This window comes from Coturnix japonica, chromosome 4, assembly GCF_001577835.2.
Source record: "Coturnix japonica isolate 7356 chromosome 4, Coturnix japonica 2.1, whole genome shotgun sequence".
Classification (NCBI taxonomy): domain Eukaryota; kingdom Metazoa; phylum Chordata; class Aves; order Galliformes; family Phasianidae; genus Coturnix; species Coturnix japonica.
In genome coordinates, this window is record NC_029519.1 from 30,076,782 (window position 1) to 30,103,278 (window position 26,497).

At 39.7% G+C, this 26,497-nt stretch overlaps 1 protein-coding gene across 7 annotated transcripts in view; it reads right to left on the reverse strand.

Moving 5' to 3' along the window:
* The window catches only part of CSGALNACT1 (chondroitin sulfate N-acetylgalactosaminyltransferase 1), a 40,461-nt gene that overhangs the window by 2,177 nt on the left and 11,787 nt on the right, over positions 1-26,497 (reverse strand). For 6 of the 7 annotated variants that reach the window (XM_015861282.2, XM_032444586.1, XM_032444587.1 and 3 more), the window contains 6 exons: positions 12,790-13,046; positions 10,209-11,131; positions 4,908-5,124; positions 3,484-3,585; positions 2,647-2,825; positions 2,145-2,239 (listed from right to left, as the gene is read on the reverse strand). In XM_015861282.2, the coding sequence (XP_015716768.1) occupies positions 2,145-2,239; positions 2,647-2,825; positions 3,484-3,585; positions 4,908-5,124; positions 10,209-10,842 (1,227 nt within the window). In that variant the 5' untranslated portion in view covers positions 10,843-11,131; positions 12,790-13,046. Of the gene's footprint in view, positions 1-2,144; positions 2,240-2,646; positions 2,826-3,483; positions 3,586-4,907; positions 5,125-10,208; positions 11,132-11,428; positions 11,494-12,789; positions 13,047-26,497 lie in introns of all 7 variants that reach the window. The other variant, XM_015861285.2, reaches the window with a different exon arrangement.

A 26,497-nucleotide genomic window follows, 5' to 3' on the forward strand; every position in this document is an offset into this window, starting at 1 on the left:
CTGCTGTAGCCTAAATAGAGAAGTATCCCACCACAACCTGGAGTTTGCTTCTTCAGAGGTACATCAACATCCGAAATAATTTTTTGTGGGATACAAATCACATGTAAGAAACAGACTGGTAAGACAGAAAAGCCAAACTCTCCAATAGAACTGATGGGTGGCATCTGGACTGTGGACCACATGACCTCTGGAAGAAAACATGTTCTGACCTGACTGTACAAATGACAGCTTCTTAATTAACTTAGTTTTGACCAAAATTAAAGAAGTGGTAAGGATAATTTTCATCGCTTAACTATTTTAGCTGTCAGCTAAAACTAGAGGCCAGAAATGTTCAGAGATAAATATACATTCCATAAAAGTCTTTGTCATAACAGATACACTGCCCACACTACTGAAATGGACTATGAAAATATAGCACATTATAGATAGAAAATCAGAGCAATTAGAGACCACAGCTATCATTTTCAAAGCAAATATACAAAAATAGATCTCCAAGGTCATAATTCACACATGCAAGTGACTTCAAGAGTTTCAGACTGGGACAGGTATTTAAATCCTGTAAGGAAGTCAGCAGTACTTCACCATCCTCATGGGGTAGTTACAAATCTACCCTTAAGCAGCTATTTTTGAAAGTTTTGGCTTCCTTTGCAACAAAGTTGCAGGAGATGAGGCAGGATTTCCATTTCTGGATTTATCAATCCCAGCAGCATTTCCTTAACCAAAAATTCCTCTTCCAAAATAGTCTCTCTCCTGACTTCTCATTCAAGTGATGTGCCTTCCCCCTTTTGTTCATAAGCCATGTCATTTTAGCGGCTTTCTTATTTTACTGCTCCTTTTTCTTTTTCTTTCTAGTTTCTTCTGAAGAAACCAATTAAAAGAAAATAAGATTTTATCTTCCAGGTCTGCACTGTAACAAGAAATCTCCATAGTTATGCCCTCAAAGCAAGCTACTCATATGCATTAGCATTATTATTTCCCATTAGTGCAAATAGCTTCTGCACAAATAGCTCCTGCACCAATCAATTTATTTCAAAGATTTCAGAAGTCTTTCTTTCCCAGCAGCCCAAGTATCAGGCTAGAGCTGTCTTGTTTTAATGGCAGAGATCTGGCACCATGCCCAGGAACTAATGTGGGCTGAAAATATAAAAATCTACATAAAAATGAGATTGGCTGTACTTTTTGAAATCAAGAAGCTTTTCTGAAATAAGCATCACATTTTATGATTCAAGTATTAGCTATAAATATTTGCACAGTCCTGACGAAGCAGTTCGTGGAATTTATGAGAGTTTGTGAGCTAAACTCTATTTCCTTTCTAAGCACTGTGTTTATAAGCCTGAGGACCTCCGTCGTACTCTTATCAGAGCAAAAAGCTGAAGCAAATTCTATAGTATTGCCACAACAGGTTTCCTCTGAGACAAAAGCAGTAAAAAGGATGTTGCAGACACTTCAATAACATTAAAAATAACTTAAGTGTGACAACTTAAAGAAAAAAAGGCTGCCTTTTCATAGATAATGTGAACGAGGAAGTATTTTTTAATCCCTACATGCTACACTGCCACAGTCTCTCAACTACTCATTTTCTACATCAATAGTCTAAAGCATGCTTTATTTTAGAAAGAAAAAAAGGGGTTGTCTGGACTTTTCAGTTATGACTGTTGCTGGGTTCTCAACAATCCCAAATTAGTAACTACAGCAAGAGTGCCCAGCCTGGGACAGGACAGGCCCTGGCAGATGCAACACTTGCAACAAGAGGAGCAACTGTTGCAAGCACCAGCTTCTCGAGATGTAAGGAAAGCAAGTAGTGCAAAGAGGAGATGAGAGCAACATCAGGGACTTTTACCCCAAGACACCAGGCCATGGACGAGTTGTTTGCTAATTATAAAAATTCCTTCTGACAGAGCAGCAAATAAAATTGACATTCTTAGTTTCTAGGTATAAAGTAACAAACAAGGGCTAAAATAAATGGTATAAATATATCTTTTGGGAGATGACTGCTATACTTCATTTTGTCTGCATAGTACTCTTGTCTTATGCACATCACTGTGCACAAGGAATAGGGAAATACTTCCTAAAAGCACATGCGCTGTTTCAGATTGAAAGCTTTGTACACATAAAAGCAGGCATTCAGGAAAATATATACTTACCAGCTGCTGTTCTAAAGATGGGATGGAATCTTGATGGCCATAAATTATAGTGGGATTATATTGGCTGAAAAGTACAGGATAAAAAACTTTCTTTCCTGGAAATGACAATGGGTTAATTATTCATTTTTTAAACTGTATAAAACGTTTCTCACACCTACAAAATGCAATCCAGACCAAAACCATAAAGTCACATAAGTTTTCAACTCAGCTTATATTCTTTGCATGGGAACACAAATGTGAGGATATAAACAACAAAAAGGTTCAGCTCTAGAAAACAGAGGCGCTGAAAGCAAGGAATTCAATTACAGTAGGCGTGGGAGTGTTGTAACCTTTCAAAAGCCAACCAGCAATGGTATTTTTATCCGTCTTAATTAGTTGCCTAAGTTTTAAGAATGATTTACAGCAGCTTCATCACCAATTCAAATGCAAGAATACTGTAGTGAAGTGTTACACAGTGGCTATGGATCTGCTGAAAGGCTACACACTTCATAAGTAGCAGTACCTGGCTGTGTGTTCAATCTACAGGAGTTCAGGAATTCAGCTGTGAAGTATATGTCCACATCGCAAAAAAAGAGAACAACGTTACTTCCTTTCCAAACTCGAGCACCAATGTCTAATCCTTTGCCCCTGGAAAACTCTTCATTCAGTTGGATAAAAGTGAAGTTCTTGAAATTGGTTGATCTAGAGTAGGAAAATATTCATCAGCATATGCTCATTTCCAGCTCTTTGTGGAAGTGGGGATGGGAATCCAATATGAGACAACTAACATAGAAATCTATCATGCTAGGGTTTTGAGAGTGCTTTAGGGGAACAGGTGGTCTCTTAAAGTCTCAAGGAGATTTCCACTATGTGTTCTTTCAGAGCTTGACCTGCATATGACTATGCTAGCATTCCTGTCAGAGACGTTCCTTGGGCAGACCTTACAAAAACCCCCAGTGAAACTTAGCAGGACAAGTATATCTTCAGCAGGCAACTGTGTCCCTATTACTTACAGTATCTATATAAATAAAGGTCTTCTTCCAGCATGGAGATTATAACAAAGCTGATCAAGACAAGATTTTTTTGCTGGATGGTCAAAAGCACCTAGGTCCTGCGTGCTCTACTAGATAGTCTGTACCTGTCTCTGGAAGTCAGCCTTCAGTCTGTTTAAAAGTCACCTTCAAAAATCTGGGGACTGTCAGAATAACATCATTTACAACTGATACAAAGAATGTTTTTTTCTCCAATTCAGTTAAGGACTTTTTCCTTTTTCTTTTTTTTTAAAAAAATCTAGTCTCCAATTCATGATACAATCACTGTGTGCACCGTCACCACTCATACACCAGATACTCATACTTACTTGGAGGTATTTTCAAGTATAGATTTGACCTCATTCACTTGTTCTTTTCCAAAGTAAACTACTGTGAGGTGAATTCTCCCATCCTGCTGAATGCCCATTTCCCTAGAAAACAGAGACAGATATATGACTTGTCCCAGAAGTCAGCTTGCTTCAGTAACAACCACTTGCTGGGGAAGACAGTGTAGGACCTTGGAAGACATTCCTGAGGGCATAATTCACCAGCAGAGATCTCTACACTGACCAAGAGGCTCACTGCCTCTGCTAGAAGGGACTGCAGACTAACTAACTTTTAGGCAAGTTGAATAACAACTCTCCAAACAGCGTTCGCTATTTTTAATAGAGCATTGTTTAAAAACCTCATCCAAGAAGAATGATCCAGTAGGCATTAACTGTGCCACTTATATGAACATGATAAGAGGGATTTTAAACAGGCTGTACAATCTCTACTTCTTAACCCTGATTTTTATTTATTTTTTGTATAACAGATACTTCCAAATTCATATCTTTGGCATTTTGCTAAGGAACATTTCCTAAATTCAAGTAACACCTGGAGACCAAGCCAAAAGCCTAAGGGTACAACTAATTAGACCTAATGTTACACATGCCATATTTGTACAAAGTATAATCAGCAATACTTTTTCTCTAATCAGTAGAGAGATCAGCATGACCAGAGGGTAATTTCTCCCATCCTAAAAACAAACATCTCTCAGATGGTTAATTTAGACAAGGAGCCTATTTATAGATGGCTGTAATTAGCAAAATAAATCCCATTGCAGGAGTCAGTATCTGTTGCTAAGACAGCCTCTTCTGGGCAACTATTTAAAGCTACATTTCAGTTACATTTTTCATCCAAAGACCACATGTATGTTGGAAATGAAAAGGACTTTAACAACCCCAAACTATCCTGAAGTTACAATATATTTCCTTTCTGACTTTTATTGCCTTAATATTTTCCCAAATAAAGCCTGGCAAAGTGTCTGGAAGCACTAACTCTCTATTTTCCCTAAAAACTTTTTTCTTCCACTGACAGCATGCAATTCTTACACTGCTACACAGCAATATGTGCCCAACAAAACAGACTGAGACACACAAGCCAGGTACTACAAATTCCTAAGGAACATGCTTCAGCAGTGGGGTTGGACTGGATGATCTTCAGAGATTCCTTCCAACCATATGATCCTGTGATATGTGAAAATCAGAAATCCTGATGACTGAAATACAGTTGCTTTCACTACTAAATACAATGCATTAAGAATCAAATGCCATTCACTCTCTTTACCCTCAAAAATGATTTCTTAGTTATACAGTGAAATGCTACAGAAATGTAGCATAACTTTTACTGAGGAAGGTCTCAACAATTCCTGAAGTTGCATCTTACTTAGCAGGTAACATATAGGAGAGGCAGCACTGGGATGGAGACCTACCTGAAATTCTGCATGAACTGACGAAACTTGCTGGCTCTCTTGGCCAACGGCACAATCACATTAATAAGTGTGTCAGCCATATTGACATTTTCATTTTTCACTTTCATTACTGGACCAAATGGCCGAAATAGAACGACCTTCTTGAACTGATGTTTTGTGTCCCCTTTAAAAGTCAGCTCATACAATGTGCCTTTGTCCTTTTCTGTGCGGTAGATCCCTGTGTGAAGACAAGAGATAAAAGATTCAGCAGTAAAACTCAGCTCTGGGACAGGGAAAAAAGATGCAGTCTTAATGGGCTACATCTAAGCTGAAAAAGCAGAGGCATGAAATATTTGCCATTAAACCACGATGTGATTCAGTATCATTTGAAGGAGGCAGTCAGACAAGAGTTATTTGGTATTCTAACAGGTGCACACCTACACTTGGCTGAGTTACAGCCCCCTGAAGGTCACTATCTGCTCTCACACAAAATAATCCTGCAGACACACTGTACTTTTTTTTTTCCCCCTTCAGACTGATCCAATTGCACACCATGCACTGTCCAGCCCAGAACACAGTACGCATGGTAACGGTGATGCAGAAATAGTGTGGAAGGCAACCTGCCTTTTGGTATTATGAGTGAATAAGGGCACCTCCCAGAAAAGCCATTTCCTAATCAATGCGTTCAGTTCTTTACTGGAGGTGCTCTGAAAAGCCTTGTAATAAAACCAGGAAACCAGATGCCATCAGCTTCACCTGTGGCAAAGAACAAAACCACTCCTTAGCTCTTAAGAGACTTCCCTTTCCTTGAGGCAAAGATGCCCACTCCTGGGCAATGGTCTGCAAGGATGACACTGTAGCATTTGGCACAGAGTAGGAGCAAGAGAAATCCTTCAGACTGTGCTGGGCAGCTTCAAAGGATATTTAATTCATACAAAGTAGCCAAGGACCTTGAACAGACAGCAATACCTCCATTTCTGCCACAGGTCACCCCCTCCACACCTGTGAGCTGCCCCAGCACACTGTGTGAGGAACCACCACCACAAACAGGGCTTAGATATTACATTAAAGCAGGAACTGTTGAGTGAAGGCTGTACACACATTTCTTGACAGGATTTCTATAGTAGGTAGAGAGTATTTTTTGGATGTATTTATTTACTACATGGAATGAACTTTTAACATCTTCCATGAGTGCAACTGGTCCCATGCTGAGGGCTGGCATGAAATGTAAAACCAACAGTCACATCCTATTGAAACACTCTTCTAATATCTTAAATGTGACAGATTTCTATTAGAAGAAATAACTTCATTGGAACATGAAGCATTGTATATGGCAAGAAATGTCACAGTAGAAACATGTTTTGAAAAACGTCATTGATGTTATCCACTCAAAATGACATTTCTGGCCCAGCAGTGCATACTCAAACCATTTTCTAAGCCCTATCTACAACATTTCAGAAGAGCCAGCATTTAATTTTTTCTATTCCTTAAGCCCACTGTAAATATCTCAGCTATTCCACCAGTACAGTAGAGGAGTCTAATTCCACTGCCCTCCACTCCCTTTCAGAAACTCAAGGATCAAGAAAAACATGTCTGGAAGAAAACTCTTCAGGTTGACTTTTTTCTTTTCTTCCTTACCTGGTTATGAACACTTTGACATTCTGTATTGAAAGGATTCTTTGAATGGCCAAGTGACACAAGCTCTTCACTCTGCGTTGTAGGGTCTTACACTGCATTATGGCAAGAACATCCAAAATATTCATAGGAAGCAATTTTATCTAGCAAGAGTTCTGTGGACTGCCTTATCTTCTCTGCCACTGCCTAAGTGGGTTTTTCCTTAAATGTGCGCTTCAGCTGCTTAATAGTATATGCAGAAAATGTACTTGTCTGTTATTTCCATCATGCTTCATTATTATTATCAGGTTACTGAACAAATGCTCCATTCCTCCAGCATCACACAGGACTCCAATGACACAGAATACACACATTTATATTTCTGCCAACCTTTTAGAACTGTGCTCTTGATTCTCACTAGGATTTTCTATCAGTCTGCCCAAGGTACAAGTCATAATCTACCATTACTCAACTTGAACCTGCACTGAAGATCATCTGAATGGTGATTTAATTGTTCTTGCATTTCCTCCTTCTGATGGTCAGTAAAAGGAAATCTGGGCCTCTGAATTCTTCTTACTCAGTATTATATAAAACTTGCTGAAAATCTGAGTGTATTGCTGGGTGTACTCTTAGTTTTTAAACATAGGCCATGTGAAGGGCATTTGTTTTGTTGAAGCATTACATAGCCTTCTGACATTAACCTAAATAAAAAAAAAAAAAAAACAAACTAAAAGTCTGACATACATTTTCTCTAGAGAGAAATAGATATGAATGCTTCATTTTTGACTTAGTGAACCAACATTTTTCATAATAACAAAGACATAATTAACCAATTTAATAACACCTACCAGGTGACATCTGTAACTCCTCTACATCCTCTCCTACTGCAGCCAAGAAACAATGTGCTCATAAACACCACTTCCCCAGAGGTATATACTGTATTCATCAAACTGGAGAAGCTTTGTCAAATAAACAAGAGGCTCCTTAAAGGACTGACATGCTTGCACATGCAAGCATCCCTACACAGTGCTATACACACATCAACAGGGGCTTCTTCAAACATAATTCTGTTGAAAACTTCTAGCACAGCTGAAAACAAGCAGCCCAGGCAAAGGCAAAGTTCTCTCATGCAAGGTGGTAATACAGAAATTTATAATTCTAACCATCTGGGCTCTTTTGTTTGTTTGCTTTTAAAGAAGTGAAAACTTTTTTTGCCAGTTTAGGTGCTTATGTGACATTTTTAGAAAAAGAGAGCAGCGTGATTTGCCCAAGGTCAGGAAGCAAGCCTTGGAAATGAGCCTGAATGTCTTGAGTCATGGTGGGGACTCACACAGCAGAACATCCTGCCTTTCACATGTTTTGTTTTGTGTTTTTCCACCCCATTTCCAAAGGCACTACATTACTTTTGCTATTAGGACATTCTATTTGACTTAAAGACACAAACAGCCTCAAATTTAAGAGATGAACTAAAGGATGGGGGGGGGAAAAGGGCTTAGAGAAACAGATCAGAAAAACCTCTCCTGAAAAGGCTGTTTCTAAAAATATGGTACTCTGGAAAAGCCACATATTCAGTATGGGTAAAATATCCCTGTTCATCTGTACTGCAACCTACAGGAATTAATGATCAAAACTGCTACTCTGCCCACAAAACAATCTAGTTGGAAACATAACAGTTCTTTGCCTGCTTATCATACGCAGACTTCTGACGTTTTCCATGTTATTTCTTAGTAATTCCTTGAAGAAGAAATCCAGTGAACTTGGTACAGAAAGTGGGAGGAACAAAGGGGCCAAGGGCAAGATTATAGCAGCTGAATGACCTAAGTGCCTTCCTGTAAATAGACAAGAGCAGAGCAGCAGCCAGATGGATACATCTCAGGCTCCAGGGGAAGGTGTGCTTCTGTTAGTTCTGAGCAAGAAAAAAAAAAAGGAAAATTCCACCATGTGTCAGCAATTACTCTTGGAAGGAGAACTGTCTGAGAAGCGTATCCAAATTTCACGTTAACAGCAAATCTCCTTAGAAGGAATTTAGTTCAGATGCAAGGCAGTAGGGTCACAGTCTAATTCTTGTGCACAAGTGCTGCTGTCTATAAACTGCAAAGGATGCAACACTTAAAGATATCACAGTCACAGAGATAACACTCTTTCCCTTAAGCATAGGTACTTGAAGAAATATCTTCTTTCTGCACACCTTGCATAACAGTATGCACATGTTTAGCAGAAGACACATTCTGTCTACTGCTATACATTTGCAATGGCCTAGTACTGAAAAACTGACTGTAGGTAACAGATGTGAGCTACAAGAATACAGAAATCCACAAGACACTCAAACAAATCAGATTTTCTTGCTTAATATGTTAGCTATGCTAAATTGCCAGATTGACAACACACCTGAGTAAAAAGGACTCAGGCTGGTATCAAAGGTTGTTGATATGGGTAAAAACAAAGACAAGTGTCACATAAACAGCAGCAGCTCAGGTTATGAACTTGTCTCTGACCTTGATTACTAATCTTTTGTTTCATTCCTCCCACCAGCCCAATCTTAAGAAAAAAGAAATAACCACATGTTCTAGATAAGGGATGCACTCAGCTTGTGCATGCTGTTATTTCTGAAACAGTTAGATGATATAAGCTTATAGTATTAAATTTTATTACTTTCAACATAGAGCTTGATCACATCTCATAGAAGAGCCTGAGTTGCCCTGAGCAGCTCTAGGAAAAGCAAACAGTCAGCTTTGCAAGCTAGATAACACCCCAATAACTGCTGTGCTCCAGCATTTATCCCTTCCACATGCCTTCACACACTCTATTTTCTGCCTTGGTCCACTGGTAGCCAGGAAAATATCCTCAATTGCACTTAAGAAAAACATGCACTATTAGAAGAAATAACTTCATTGGAACATGAAGCATTGTATATGGCAAGAAATGTCACAGTAGAAACATGTTTTGAAATGAGTAAACAGAAGGAAGCAAACTGGAAGTGTGCGGCTTCAGACAAGCAATTCCCAGATCTCTGTCCATGCCCTGATCCCTAGTGTTCAGTAAAATAAAGATGTGAAAGATCAGCATCTTACCAAAATGCCTCCTAAGTCTGGAGTAAAAATATTTAAAGATCAGGAAAATAATCTACTCTTAAACTCAGCTAGGTCAGCTGTGGATTAAATCTCACAGGCAACACTACTGAACAACAAAACAGGTAACGTGCCAGCTTCTGTACAAAGTGAAAGCAGGACAACATGTTACAAATTAAAATGTAGCTTTCTTAGTCAATAATAAATAATCATTAGCCCTTGGAAACAAGCCCTCTGAAATCCTGTCCTACGTGTTTCTGCTGCCCTTTTAACTCAGAGCAGCCACACTATTTGGATTTGAATTGGAGCTGTCAACCTTAACACTGGTAATAGAAAGCTGGGATTGCAGCCTGGTCATTTATCCCTTGCTCTGTCAGTTTTGAAGCAACCACATGACTAGAGAACTGTAAGCACGCACTGCTGGTCACTATGACAGACGAACAGGTTCCACTGTCAAAGTCCTGTTCCCAGACAAGCTGTCATCCTATCGTTGTATTCAAGACAGCCTCACTAGGTCATAGCACTAACCTTGTCCCATGCATCTGTTATAACATTATCCCATCTCCTTCAGTAAGGTAGTCTCTCTGAATCAGCTCACCAACTCTGTAAGAGGACTCAAAACTGCTGTCTGCATACAAACCTTCAACAAAGTCAGAAGTTGTGTATACATGGTGCTTTTTATTGCTGTCTCCCTCCAGACTGTTCAAATTCCCAACAGCTAACTCGATCACCTCTACCAGCTCATCTCGCTTATCCTTCCTTACAGGTTTCTCTTCTGGGTGGCGTGTCAGTCCTGTCTCCAGCTGGTACACCTTCTGCAGGGTAAAGCTCTCAAAGGGTACAGCTGCATACTCTGTGGACAGCTTAACACCGCTGTGCACCTCTGCTTTGTCTATCTGGGCACGGAGAAAAGCCAGCAGATTAACCTGGGCCTTCTCTGGGTTACTGTGGTCAAGACGAATGTTCAGGGGATCTGGGTTCTGATCCTGCATGCTCTTAAGCTGCTCGCTTTTGCCTTGGAGTTCAGCCTTCAGCTGGGCAATTTGTTTCTTCAAGCTAATGATGTAGTTGCGGTGCTGTTCTTCTCGCTCCTGCAGAATAGCTTCATATCCCTCCTTTGCAGTTGGACCATGCACCCTGGGCAAGGCGAGCTGCTCAGTATCACCCTTGGGTGTGCAAGCCAACATATAAACGATGGACACAGAGCAACAGGCCACCACCAGCAGGCCTACAAGTCGAGGGACAAATAAAAGAAATCCTCGTCGGAGCATCATCTCTCAACAAGTAGGGTCTAAACCAACAAATGCAGCAGTTCTTACATCCACGCAGTGCCACGTAGGCCCCAGGACTTGGAGTACTTTTACACAGATGCATGTATGTACAGCAACTGGCTTGACAGCTCTCTTAAAACATGTGCTCCACCCACATATTTGGACTCTCTCTGGTGTTTGCCCAGCAGGACCAAAAGATAAACAGCAAAGCAGACAGGACACCTCCTGGTCCTCATGGCAACACCTACACTGCTACAATGTGGTCAGCTGGTGGCTGATGGAAGATGAGGACCTGTAAGACAAATAACAAGGACAGTCATTCAGGCACATGAAAATTTGGTCATTCAGTCCAGATGCTTGAGAGTATTCTAATAACTTACTGTTATTTCCCAGCCATGCTGGTAGATCTCAATCACAAGATTTTGTGCTAAGACTAACAAGGTGCCAAGACCATCACACAGGCAATTGTGTGTGCACAAACTTAACTTTCAATAACATGACTATGACAATTGCCAACCAGAAAGTAGTCCAGGCCTCCAGGTCTGTCATGCTTTAGAATTGCTAGCAAGTAATTATCTGTTACCATTACCTTCCAGTCATATGTTAAGGTGCTCAGCTTATCTGAGCAATGCTGGCCCTTCAGGTTCTCAAAACCTGGAACACACAAATTTTGAAGGCAGTTGGTCCCACAGTTAAGACTTCAGCTTCCAGAGACGTATTGAACAAAACACCAGTTTGCAAATGTGGTCCTGGTCAAATACATGAAGGCTCATCTGGAACATAATTTGAGACCCAAGAAACTAGAAGGCCGATTGCTGAAACCAAACCTTAGTTTGACATAATCTATCAGATGCTCCCGTAAGTCACAAAGAAATAGGGAAAGGGTTTTCCAGGAGCATTCAGAATAAGTCTTACTCAAAAAAATCAGGAGAAGCTTTGTTACCATCTAGAAGGCCATCACTACTACACAGTATCCTTACCCTTTAAGGTACTCTTCCATTACTCATAACGTGGAATAAGCCTTGCAACAATGCCTGGCACTACTGTGTTTTCCACACATGCGCTATCTGTCCAGGAGCAAAGACCACTGAGAAGGTTTAAAGGAAAACCAGCACAGGCATTTTTAAACATAAGGGAAGCTAAAACTCAAAGTTATTTGTTACTAAGACTACCTTCATATAGTTAGATCAGGAAAGAAAAAAAAATAATAATCAGATGACTGAACATCAATACTGAACTAGCTGTAAACTATATTAAAACAGTTAGGCTGACAACACTACCGCTGGGATTTTTAAAATCCTTTAGTCATGGCACAAGTCCACATCCATGAAAGGAATTTCACCATTTGTTTGGCTAACTGACTTAGGCCAAGGCTGAGTAACACCCTAAATCACACTGTGACACTGCATTGTTAGACTTGAACACAAATCAATCTCTAGACAGTCTCCCTTTGGATGCATAGACGACATTATGACACAGGTTTTTGAAACAGATTTGTAGTCTCGCTAGTCATACATCCTTCCTGGCAGACTCTTAAGTAAAAACAATTTACCTTAGAGAAAACGTGCTTTTAAGAGTTATTTCTAGTCTTGAGCCAAAAAGTCTTCTGTAAAACTCGATCAACTTCTTCACCAATTCCCCCTGCCCAACACCAGCATCTTTCTGAACTATTACTCTCTATGCACAAATTATCCTGGGGTATTCTTGATTGTTTAGCTATTATCAATATTTTAACAGTCTGCAGAGCTGCTAGAAAAATAAAAGAGAAAGAAATGAGGGGGCTACTGTACAAAAATACTACCATGTTTTTCCCCAAAGTAATGCTGAATAGCTATTTAGTATTTACAAAATTCTCCAAAAACATCAGTGTTTTCAAAGGAAGAATCACTGATGTTGAAGAAAATATTCAAGCAGGAGGAAAAAAGGATAGGATGATGTTGGCGTCCTTACCTTTTTGCAGGGATCTTCTCTTTGGCACATCTTGGTCTGCCGCAGCTATTTCTCAGCTTGCCACAGTCATCACTTGTTTATCTCCCTTCTTACGTCCTTCCCAGAAAACACACGCTCTATAAAAAGCGCCGTCAGCCTCACAACACCTCTTCATCGCTTTCACATTTGCCAGCTGCCTACATCTTCAGTCTCTCTCCTGCGTGGTGAAAGGCTGTAGTGGAGACGCTTCCTATGGATGCACTATAAAAGTTGGCTTCCTGCAATGCAAAGGAGCTTGTCAAAGCTGGGCATTTCTAACTGTACAACAGATCTGGCTAGAGGACTGCAAGAAGGTAGTGAGACAGAGTCAGGAAGTGGTAAGATGTAGTACATAAAACACTGCTGTGCTTGTATGCTTCACTTCACACAATTAGTCCATTGACAGAATTGGCAGAAGCTGAACATCACTGAAAGGATTAGTTGTGCTAACATGGTATAAACTGAAATTACAGCTCAATGCCTTAGATAAACACACTATTTCTATAAGCAGAATCAGATTCAGGTTTTGAGTAAAGAGCTCTTCAAATGTTGACCTTAAAATATACATTCATATATAGCTATATTTGCTGAAAAATACCAGGTCTCTCTTGAGGATATTTCTTTCCCTTTCTAGTTTAACAGTTTGCAATCTCACCTATCAAAGAAGCCTCTTGAAACACATTTCAGGACAATAAATTAACTGAGCTGATCCATCCTTTGAAACAGTGTTCTCACAAAAAGAAATTCAAGCCATGACGATTTCACCATCAGAATCAGAGGCACCCTGACAACAAGCACTCATTATTTGCCCTCTACTGTGAGAGCTGTCTTATTACGTTGGACTGGTAGCTTTGGTAGCACCACCTTGTAGGCAGTGTTTGACACTTAAATATAGAGATGCTACTGTACCACTGTCTCTAAGACATGCTTGTGAAAGCATTTCTTATCTGTACCACTGCCAAAAAAAGCAAATTAAGTCAATACCAGAAACGGTCACGGCTACAGCATCTCAACTACATAGATGGTACCAGGAAGACAGGGATAGAAACTCCTAACAACCATTCTGTTAATTTCACCAGACCTGCAGTTTCACACTAACCAAGAGCCTGAAATGAAGCAGAGACAAAATGAAGTGCCAGATTTTTCCAGGAACTGACAATAACGCCTCTGTATTTTACAACATCAAGTAGTATTAATTAAGCTTTAAAGAAACTTTAACAAATGCACAGCAGTTACTCTGATAGCTAAGGAAAAAAAAACCCATAAGTTCAATAAATAAATAAATAAATAAATAAAAGCCTCTGCTTGCAAAAACATCTTCAATCTCAGCTCAACCTGCAAGCCCAGCCAGAGGTAAGACCAGCTCACAGAGGTGCTTTCAGATGTTTTCAAGGAGTCTGGCCACAAAAGTTACTTAAACAAAGCAGCAGGTTCTGTTAATGCAGTGGCAACTGCTCTGTACAACAGAGGGTGCCACACTCAGCCATAGGGAGCGGCAAAACTTAGGAAAATTGGCTTGAAATTTTGGATGACATGCACTCAGTTACTCACCGCTATCCCGATTTTTTATGGACTGCAGAGATACAAAAGACTTAGCTCTGAAAAGCAATGTGACTCAAGCCAGAAGTTCTGGCTCTCAAAAATCCAAGTGTGAATTAATGCAGAAGGGAAACTCAAAACAATATAAGCAGTCCATTTCTCCCCTCTGTGCTCTACACTCTCCTTACTCATTACATGGAGAACTGAAATGGACGTCAGAACAACAGTGATAACTACAGAGTCAGCACATAAGGCATGGGCAAATGCTAAGTAACTGATCTTCTCATACTTTCTATCACAGTTTTCTATCAGTTTCCTATGACAGGTGCAATTGAGACAACTGCCGTTATAGATTTTAAAAGTTTTGAAATTCTTTTTTAAAGAATATGGTGAATGGCAGAAGCTGCAATTAGTTTTCACATGCATTTCAGGCACCTTCACTGAACAGCAGCACACGTTATTAGAATCATATTAACTATCAAAATGAGCTGCAAGGAGAAGGAAACAGATGTTTCACCCAGACTAAGTGTTTTACAAAAAATAATAATAATAAAAAATACTGCAGCCACTTGGCATTAGCCTTAAGCATTTGAATTACAATGACTGTACATAACACCAAATAAATTATTTTAGATGTTAGGATAAAGAAAAAGCCCTTACTCCTGTAACCTTCTTGTTAGATAGAAACTCAGATCTCTCATCACCATGGAAAATGTCTCAGGAACCAAAGTCCCGTCTCACAAACATTTATGATGCAAGTAGAGGGAATGCAAAAACAATTTCTCTCCTTAATGCTAAATCATGATTTCTCACTAATTCCTAGCACAGGGCATCCCATCTTTACCATCCACCCAGTGCTAAATTATGCAAAAAGCTGAATAAGGAAAAGAGCCTGTCTGATAAACTGACTAGGTGTACCTCCATAATGCCAATAACATGCTGTCTTGAACCAAGAAACACTCAAAAACATGAACAGTAATGAAATTATCAATCCTGTTTGTCAGGACTGTGGACCCTCATACTGCTAGTTTTATTGCTTCCCTCTTATCACAATAAATCAGTAACTTTCCATAACTGCAGGAAACCAACTGACAGAACAAGGATAGTCTAAGCAGCCAGTTAAATGTTAGAAGTTACTGTCCTACATTTACTAAAACATCTAATTCAGCAGCTGTCCTGTACAGAGGATTTCCAGAAAAAAACTAAACACAGTTTAAACACAACACTAAGCTGTAACAACTTCTGAGGTAGCTCAGAATCAGCATAATAAGACGCACATGAAAAATATATATTTCTGCATTAGAACAAGCAACAGAGGAGTTTTTCTTATCCACATAAGCCTGGGCATAAAAACAAGCTGCCCCTTCACTTTGCAGTGTTTACATACATGCACTCAATAGTGTACACAGCCAAAAGAAAACTGAATGCTACCACAAGCATGAAGAGTTGCTGCTTTAAAGAACACAGATGGCCACAGATTTACAGAAGTAGCTCAGGTCAGCAACAGAAGGGCCAGTAAAAATGAAGGATACACCATGAACATCTGCAGGTTAAGATCTATTTCTTCCATATGCAAAGTGATTTTATTAAAGTATTTGTATAATCTGCATAGTAATGTCACTTTACAAAAGGAGCCCAAGGGATTCTGCCAGATGGACATCACACAGTACCACCACAGCCAGACACCTGCTGAAATCTGGAGTTCTGTACATGTACATGATCTGTGATGGAGGTAAAAATAAATAAATAAATAATTCAGTGAAGGGTTTTGCATGCTTCTAACTAAGCAAAGGAGTTATTGTACCCAACGAGAAAAATACATGAGCTTGTGTGACTAAGATGGGTCCAGAAAAAGTCAGACTCTAAAAAGACTGAGCTAGATTTGTTTTGTCAGCACTATACAAACACACTGACGGTCAGATGCAGTCAGATCAGCCTTTCAGCTGGAGCTGCCAAGTGCAATGCAAGTCCATTGCATTAAGAACTGTTAAGTAATAAAGTACAGTAACAATGACTTAGATCCCCACCCCATATAAGTCCTTGTAAGACAGCAGTACTATTTCAGGAGGCCTGAGCAATCTTGTCTGACCTGGAGATTCCCTCCTGCCCTTTCTGCCAGAAATCCCCTCCACAGAAGATGGCTAGCACCAATCTAAATGGTGGACTTGAACTTCATTAGTACCAGCAGAGTTGGCAGTGTAAGAGCCTTCCTACCTCCTGAGACCACCACACAGGGACTGAAGAGACCCTTCTGTCTCCCACAAGTCTACTGCTGTATTTCCATGGTCATGTAAAGCCCTGAATTTTGTACTTGCCATACATCTGAGATTTCCTGGTAGTCTGACATCAAGGCAGCACCTCAAATAAAACAACAAAAAGTGAAGGATAAAAAGAAAAAAAAAATAAGTGTATTGAGATGTTACCTGAGCTGAACAGACTTACCAAGATAGGAGCTAATACCACTGCTTACATTACCAAGTATGTCACAAAATTACTGCAGGTTGGTCTGGAATTGTGACAGTACCCAGGCTCTATACACACGCACACCTCTAACACTTGCATCCTCAGCAGACAGAAAAATTCACATACCTATTCTCAAGCTCTGCTTGCATTTCTCTATCAGCCTGCTCAGTGCTGACCAACAGGAAGACACCAGTCCTGAGTCAGCTTTCACTTCCTTCCTTCTCCAGGTTACCATTTAGCATAAAATCAACACATGCTACAGCTCATCGCTGCTGCTCTGATATGTGGTTTTGGACAGAGGCCTGTCGTTTTCTTGCTATACCAAATTAAGAGTCTGATAGTAATTTTTAGAAAAAGATGTTGCTTTCTTAAGTTACCTCCTTCTTCTTGTTATTGTTTGTTTTAAATCTTTTCTCTCAGGGAAAATTTTGTGATATCTTCCTTCAGTTTTTTATTTGAGACACACAGTATTTGACTCTCACTTACTCCACCCTCCCATCTACGCCAGCCAATTCCTCATTATGAGAACTTCCCATGATAAATTACAGCAATGTTTCTGCAGAAGAGACCAAGGCAGAAGAAAAAAGAAGGCTTTCTACCTTTAACACTGTATTATCTACTTGAGCATGAAATTCTTACATTAACTTACTTTGCAATCAAATATTTCAACAGGTCAGATGGTCTACTTCGCTTTAACTTAACAAACTGCTGTTCCAACTTCCACTTCACATCACACTTTGATTTCTTTGAATACACAAGAATGTCCTCAGGCCTACAAAGCCCATCAGTTTTGATCAAACGTCTGTAAGGGTATGCCTTTAATTTTCTGAAAATTTTTCATTACATTTCTCTCTCCTTTAAGCAATCCAAGCCACATTTTCCAAGTGTTAATGGATACATGCTCACAGTTAACTCAGTTTGTAAGATTTCTGCTCTGAACCTCAGATCATAGCAAAAACAGGATCCAAGCTTTCAGGTTCTTTACAGATCAAACAAATAGACTGATCTACTTACTAACAGCCACAATGATGACTTAAGTTTCCACAGTCATCAAGAGACTGCAGTTCCCTCATTGAATTCTTCTGCTGTCTGCCACTGAAAATGTATTTTACTACAGCAAATGTATTTGCAATTATTCCAGACCTGCCAATAGCTCTTGAAAAAATCAGCCCTTCAGCGAGAGAAGTGTTAAGAGTTCACCCAAGAGGCATCCTGGTTCCTTAACCTAGAGCTGATTGATGACAAAAGTAAAGCCAGTTTCCCTTGCCAATAAAAGCTAGCTGGTTTTTGTTGTTTTTTTTTCCTCTCCTTTTGTTACACAGGAGAAGTGCACCCCACAGTCAGGTCAGCATTTCCTGAGTGGTTCCACAGAGTGCAGCTCTTAAGCAACAGCTTCAGACTTCAATTAGAAGCAAAGCACATTTCATGCAAACCTGTGAAATAACACATGCAATATGAACTTACAGGATAACACTTCTTCTCTCATTCTCTCAGAGTTATCTGCCTCAGTTTTATTTAACAACTCATGCTTCAAACTTGACACAAACTCAACTCTTTTTTTTCTCCATTTTATAGCTAATATCTTTAAAGCGAAGTCTCCTGAAATAATTCAACATTTGCACAGCTTTTCAGAGAACCAGAAAGAAAGCACAACTCTCATAACCTACCAGAATATTTTAAGAAAGATTTCCTTAGGAGATGAAGCTTCTTGCTATTGAGTCTTTGTTTCTGTTCATATGGAAACCTGCCTGCAAATGATACCTTTATTAAAAAAAAAAAGACTGGCTAGAGCATGTGCTGGCACAGCTATGCAAGCTAATGAAATAAAAGGAGGAATTGCTGCTATGTCGTTACAGATTTCTCCCTTCTCCTCCTTTTAGAACAGTTTCCTGTAGAATTCAAAATCATATCAATTTCAAGAAAGCCGTTTAATTCAGAGAAAGATATCCCCATCCCCAAGCCAGTGTCCTCTTGCCTGCCACTTTTCTAACCCACGTTAGATGGCACGTGGCTGTATTCTGTAGTCTCTTAAGAGTACGTTCTGTTCCTTTCACCCCTGCTAAGGGCTCTCTTTAATTGCATAACACATTCCAGATCACAGGTCTACAGGCTTCAAGACTTTAATCTGGTAAGTGATTATTCCTATTAATTTGTTAAAAACACTAACACTCATCTGAGGAGTAGATATGAATAATGGTCCTAAAGCCTCACAGATTAGAAATGGTATTACTTTCACACTAATGAAAGACCTGAAGACTCTTTAGAAGGCTCTGTGGTGACAGAACAAGGGGAAATGGTTTTGAGTTCAAAGAGAGTACGTTTAGATTAGGAAGGAAAAAAAACTTTTGATGCCACATCCCTGAAGACTCTCAAGGTGAGGCTGGATAAAGCCCCAGGCAACCTGATCTAGTTGAGGTGTTCCCACTCATTGCAAGGGAGTTAGAATAGATGGCCTTCAGAGGTCCCTTCCAATTCTAAGGATTCTATGATTCTAAAATAGGCTTCTCATACCTGATTTAAACAAAATTCACATGATTCTTAAACACGCAGTAGGAGAATGCACAGGAGACTGCAGCATTTTAGCTCTCCTCTGTTATGCATCCTTGGAAACGAATTCAGCTTGAATTTGCACTGAAAGCAAACTAATCAGTTTATCATGAAAACTGAAGGTGCTGAGGGAATTCCCTGAATTTTCAAAGAAAAATCTAAGTTAGTGCAGAAAAAAAAAAAAAAAAAAAAAGAGGGGGAAGAATACAGATGTTCTCAAATCCTCCCTCAATTTATAAACCTGTTTCTGCTTCATCCCAGATCTTCTACCCCAAAACACATAATTGAGTCTAAATGAAAGAAATGCAAGAAGAACCAGGCACTAGTCTGAGTTAACATGCTACTTGCTAGATGAAGACTTCAGGTCTAAAAATAGCAGTCCTCTGAAAAGTTGTTGGAGCAGCAAAACGTGGCATATGGACATGAAATAATCTGTGGATAATAGAAAAAAATGGTGAGAATCTATCACAAACAGATGGTTAAATAAAGCCATCTCATCCCAACTTGGAGTAGCAAATATTGCCATCATCATCAGTGACAACAGAGCTAACTGCTCCACATGGGGGTGTCCCCATGTTTCCTTAGATGAACCTGGCTCCCAGGCAGGGGAGAAAGCTAAGAAGGTTGTCTTTTGCAATCTTTGAGTATTCTTCTACCTGTTTTGCATCTCTCCATGGTACATCTCTTCAGAACAATGACATTTCTTATTGTTTTGCACTTTGTAGAGTGCAAGTTGGGTCCAGCTGGGACTTCAGTGAACTTACCGCAGCATCAAGTGCATGAAAGATCAGTGCAGACGGATAAATGCCCACAGCTTCACTCTACATAACAGATGTATAGGTCAATTCAAAGACCCTAGAGAAACAGTCCTGGCCTGTACTGAAACAACATTCTAATGACAGCAATCAGTCCTGAAACCTCAGCTACTACTCTAGCCCAGATTAAAAAAAAAAAAAAAAAAAAAAAAGATGAATAAAATGCTTATGTCTTCAAATTAGGATTCCTCTGGAATTTCAGAGACTTGCCTTCAAAACTAGCAGCCTCAGGTGAAATAGCATGCACATACTGCAGCTAAACAGAAAGGCTCCTCTGCTGTTTGCAGATCTGAAATTCCAGATGAATCTGGCAGACAGGGCACACAGAAGGAATCTGAAGAGCAGACATAAGGCAAACAGCTATGTCAAGAACTCATCGGCATCAATCTTCACTTTCTTCTCTCAAGTTTATTCCCTCAGGAGTAATACTTTGATGCATGTACCTTTTCTGTGTGGAGGCTCTATCCTGTACCCCCTCTTGATTTCCAGATGCCCGTGAAATTCACTCCCTTCCTGTACAGACCTATCGTCATGTAGGAAACTGAGGTTTTAAGAAGCTGAAAAAAGAAAACTGCAGCTGAAAAAAGAAAACTGAGAATTCTTTTTCTCAAGGAGAGCAGCCTGTGACAGGCCAGGCCCTATTTCCACCAGCACAGCAGTGATGTAATTAAATGACACTTCTCTCACATCCAAAACACTGCAGAGTCAGGCTGCCCGAAACAAAGGAGAAGACACAGTGAAAACAGAGTTAGAATTTACATTTCATTAAAAAGAAACATGAAAGCATATTATAAAAAAATAAACACCCAAAGACCTATAACTGTAATGGTTACTGGAAGTGTTTTCTCTTGGAAAAGCATAGCTCCCCAAGGAGTAAACCAAGGTACTGATACAAACGTTTCACTTCTTACACAGTAACAGACAGTACTGCTCTAATGTAACAGCAACCCCTCATGGCACAGAGCTCTATGTGATAGAGAAACACTCTGGGCAAAGCACTTCCCTTTACAAAGAAGGATATTGCAAAGCAAACTTTCTCACACCTCTGATATTATGCCTCACAGGTACATTTTGAGGGCTCAGCAGATACAACACTACTTTTAGAGCCTTGCATCTGGACACAGTTATCCTTTGTTACTTTCATCCTGTAAATACCCCCTTTCTTTAAAGGCTTTCCCATCTATTCCAGAATGCAATCTCTTCAAACATCAGGACAAGGGATTTGTCTTATTCCCCAGATCTCTTAGAAGAAAAAAAAAAAAAAGAGCATCTACATATGATCTAAATGGGAAAATTAAATTTCTATGAAGCGCAATAATGAATTTCTGTGGACATTTCTGTACCATTTTAAAGGAAAAGATTATTAAGATTCTGTCCAAGATTTAGAAAAGTATTAAATGCTGAATATCCATCTATACTTCTGGCACTGATGCCACAGGTAGGAACCATGACAGAGATCAACCTATGCACAAACTTCACTGAAACTTACAATAACCATTTTTTTCCTCCATACTTCCTCTATTCAGTCTCAGTGTCAAATCCCTGCCTTGCTCAATGCATACACTATAGCAGAAACACTGAAAGGAGTTTTTAAGGGCACAAACTTGCTTCATCTTCACAGCACCTACACATGTTTAGTAAGGAACAGAAAAATCTGGAAATTCATTACCATGAATACCTGCCATTTAAGCTCAGCAATCAAATTACAAAGAGATGAAATGTATTGCCTGCCAAGACAACACTTCAATAAGCAGCAGTCTTGATCTCCTAATGCACCAGACTGTTTACAGGCTCTGATTTTTGGGTGCTGAGCACTCAGAGTGCATACGTGCAAACAAGTCACACGCTTCCAAACACACAGAGCATGTGTTTAAACCACAAGCCTTCATTTTAGAAGCTGGAAGGGACAGGCTTCAGCACCTGAGCTGAAGGCATGCTTTTTCTTCTTTCTCTTTGCTGAAGCATGCTGGTAAAGCATGTTTAAGAGAAAGGAATGGAGAGCACACAAGGAGATAAGGGAGCATTTGAAGAAGCTACATAGAATCATGTTACCTCAATATTTTCTAAAAATAACCCTGCAACATGAATAAAGCAGCTGTGAGTAGGTTACTATCTACAAAGAGCTACAAAACCACAGTATGACTTGAAGAGGCTTTGCAGAAGGGAAGGAGCTGCAGCAGCTGGTTTGGATTCTGAAATATGTTCCAACAAAAACCCATGTGCTCAGACCCACAGTTTTGCAGAAAGCATCAAGACAGGCTTAGTGCAGAAACAAGGCCCAGATGAGAACCACACCCCTGCTGACAAAGGAGCAAGGAGAGGACATGGAGCCTTATTCAAATGAACTTCTGTTTTCCTTGTGCAATATTTGAAAGCAGGGGACCCCCAGCTTTCCATGACACTGGATTAAGAAGCACTTTCTGTTGGGTATATTTCTTCCAGCAAGGCCCAGTGGGCCTGCATCCAGCCACAACAAGCGTTCTGAACACTTGTGGTTGTGATGAAATTGAATGATTCAGCCAAGCTACACTAGAGAGGGAATGTGTTTTATTTGTTCACAGAAACTCAATGAGACATGGGAGAAAAAAAATAAAAGGCACAACACAACAGGATTCAAGAAAGATGCACCCCTACAAACTTCTACTTTAAAACCTTAGCCCAACTGGATTTCAGCAGGCATTACTGCCCCACTTTGTCTCCTTGCATACCTCTGGCTGTTCCATCTCCCTCTCAGACACATAGATCTGTCCTTCAAAAACTCTTCACCATCTGTCAGGTGATGCAGCTGAATCAACCACATCACTGTTATATCTCTCACCAGCTTTTTGGTCCTTATGTTGCCATTGCTATGGTAAGCAGAAACATAACCTGAAATTTAAGGTCAACACATGACCTATATATACCACAAGCCATCTGGAAGATTCCTTCCTTGAGAAATCCTCTGGCTTGGATTTGCACTTCCTCTGTGACCTAAAGCCAAGTCCAAGCTGCAATGCAGACTCCAAAATGTACTTTTAAAATGTATAGGGGCAAGAACCATCCTCAAAATACTCTGAAGCCAAGATTCCTCTCCATATACCAAGAAGTTCCTTATGGCTTATCAGCATCACTTGCTTGTATCAGCCTTACATTGCTTCAGTCCATAGTGTGGAAAAGTCCAGGTCTCTGACACATACCTGCACTGCTTTGCTAACCACCCTCAACATCACTTCAAAGGATCTGATTATTATTTTTTTCCCATCTTCCAGAAACTTTCCAGTCTATCCTGCATAAATTACAATGGTAACATAAGTTACATATTTATCAACATGAAGCAAACATTTTCACCATTTACTATACCGCTGAAAATTGGGTATCACTCTGCATGTCTTAAATTACTCACAGTCAAGAAATTAGCCTTACGGTACAGTTATGTAAACTGTTAACCTAACATCAAGACTGAAAAAAAAAAGGTATCAAGTGAATCCTGGAAAGACACATGAAGTACAGGCTGTCAAGACCTGTCAAGACATGCTGGAGTGTTGCAGGAAAGATTAAAATTAGTGTATGTACATCATGATTTGGGTCAATCTAAGAGGGAGGTAATCAATTCTGTGAAAACCTGGGCTGACACAGATGTTCAGCAGGAAAGCATGTGTCCTGGAATCACTTATGAGGACACAGACTATGGAACACCAAAAAGGCAGAAGAGATGCCAGCACACAACTGCTACCTGTTCTGTATCTCTGCAGAATCAAGCTTCCATCACTGGAACCTACCAGAAAAATCAGACTTTGGTGTAGACTTAACACTTTAGAGCATGAAGCAGGACTATCCAAGAAATAAGAACAAAGCGCAGTATTGACAATGGTATTTACAGGCACATCCCAGCAAGAAAACGGTGGATTTTTGTATGTTTTTATTTTCAAACCATAGTAAGTATTCAGAGGTGACAAAATCTCTAACAAGAAACACACAAAGCCCACTGCTGAATTTACATTTTAGTCACCTTCTACAATCTGCTTCTGTAGCAGCCCACACAATCTAGGAAACCACAGACCACAGGTTGAAAACTGCCCCTCTACATGAAACCAAACATAGGAGAAAATAATCAAGAGAAGAAAGAGTCCTTTATTTCTACATCTTCATGGCCAGGGTAAAAACTGGGGGAGTATGTGGCTTCAAACACAGGCTCGCCTTAGCTTCAACTTAGGTGCCACATGAGAAACATCAGCTAGATTTCTCACCAATAATTACAATAAGCTTTCTCTACTGGTAAGTACCCATGTCTTAGCTGCTTTCTGAACTGAAACACCACCACAAATTAGTAATTGTTCCCCTCTAAACTGAAACACACTCTTGAAGAGACTAAGTACACAGTTCACTTCAATCTGGATCACCAACAAGATGCAGTGGGGAGAAGGGGGGAATTAGGAAAAAAAACAGACTGAGGAAAACAAAGACAACCAGGAAAAAAAAAAGGCATAACTCAAAGGAAATTGCCCCGTGTGACAGAAATAATGCTATAAATGTGCTCTAAACAACAAGATTACACTAGAGCCCTATTTTTGGAAATAATCCTGCTCTTGAAACAAGCTCTACAGGACTAAACACAAAAGAATGTCTTAAAGAGCAAAAGCTCACTCACTGCATTGAGGTAACTAAAGCAGAACATGCTAGAGATTTTCCAAAACACTCCTGTACTTTCTGGGTTATTATGTGAAGGTTCCAGACTCTCTTCCAGGGTAAAAGTGCCTGTAAATGGGTCTGGAAGACAGCACTGGCTGCTTCTTTATATTTCCAACTGTAGCAAAATCAATAATGACAACACCCACTGTAATTATGTGTTGAAACTGTACAGCCAAGTGCACACATACTTAAGATAAAATCGCCCTGTGGCCTCTCTCTGTTCACAGACAATAATGGAAATCCAGTCACGTAACTTCAGCTAGACACTGAGCTTAAAGACATGTGGAACTTGACAATCTAAATCAGACCCTAGCAGTGTGCAAGTTAGTATCATTATTAAAATGTTGTATAAAACTTCACCAAAATCTCAATGTGAAATACTGGAATCCTCTAGAAGGGAGGTTATTTTCCTTCCCTGCTGACTACACTATCAACTTTTTCTAATAGAAAGTCTACTTATTCCAGATATAAAGGGAAGAAAAAGTGCCAACACCAGAGTTGCCTATGACAGCTGCAGCAAGAAAAGAAATTAAAGAGGCCTATACCAACATGAAAGCTTTTCTCGAACTACTCATATAATAGATTCAAATAACAAGCAGAATAACAAGCAGGATGAAACTCCCAAGAGAAACTAAAGAAATGGACTCTTTTCTGTCAAAGCACCAGCATCTCTCTAAAGCAAGTGATCAAAGGAATCTCAACTACAGTGCAGGATCCCACAGCTTTACAACTCCATAACTTCTTACATAAATACAGTCCTGTAACTCATTCATCCTCTTTGTCAGATCTAACTGATCACTTTAGAATCACATATCAGAAAAGACAACAAGACAGTACCACCAGCCACTCTGCAAGCTGCAGCAGCACAAAATGGCACGAAATGCCAAAGGCTTTTTAAGAAAGATGCTCAACTGCTGCAGACTGACTGACACACACAGCTTAGATCTCTGAAAAAAATTTAAATTTAATTAAATTTTTTAAAAATAAAAATTTAATTAAAAAAATTAAAAGATATATAGAGAGAGAGACAGTTGCTCCCTGATTCAAGTACTTCTGGAGTGGAAGAGACATTGAATAGCCTGCCTGCTTCAACTGACTGCATAGCTACAGAGTAGCAACAGAGTCCTAACCAACAAAGAGTACAAACAGTTCACAAAGTATTTACTGCAGACCGGTCTGCAAGTCAGATCACATTGCTGCACTAAATAAGTGAAAAATACTTGGTTATCAGGGGTAGGAGCTAAGAATCAAAGATGACTTCATCAAAATAACAAAGGGTTACAACAACAGAGCCTTTAGAAAAAGGTCTTACAAGGCTGCCATCCTAGGGAAGACATTAAAGGGAATTTGCTAGATCTTCATTCCTAACTTCACTTTAGAATTTCGTGCATCTTTTGTTGTAAATGTTTAACAGATTTACAAGTTTCTTTAGCAATGGACAGTGAAGTTTCTTTGACCTAGAGCCTGAAGCTGTAAATTGGCTTCACAGCCAATAAGATTCTAACCGGAATAGAAGAAATGGACAACAATCTTATTAAAAATAAAAGGCTTTACTACCAGAGGAACTTATTTTCACCATCCCAAGGAAACGAAACAGAAAAAGGGTAAGAAAATCACAGTCCTACAGCAACTGGAAAAATCTCTTACATACCCTTAGA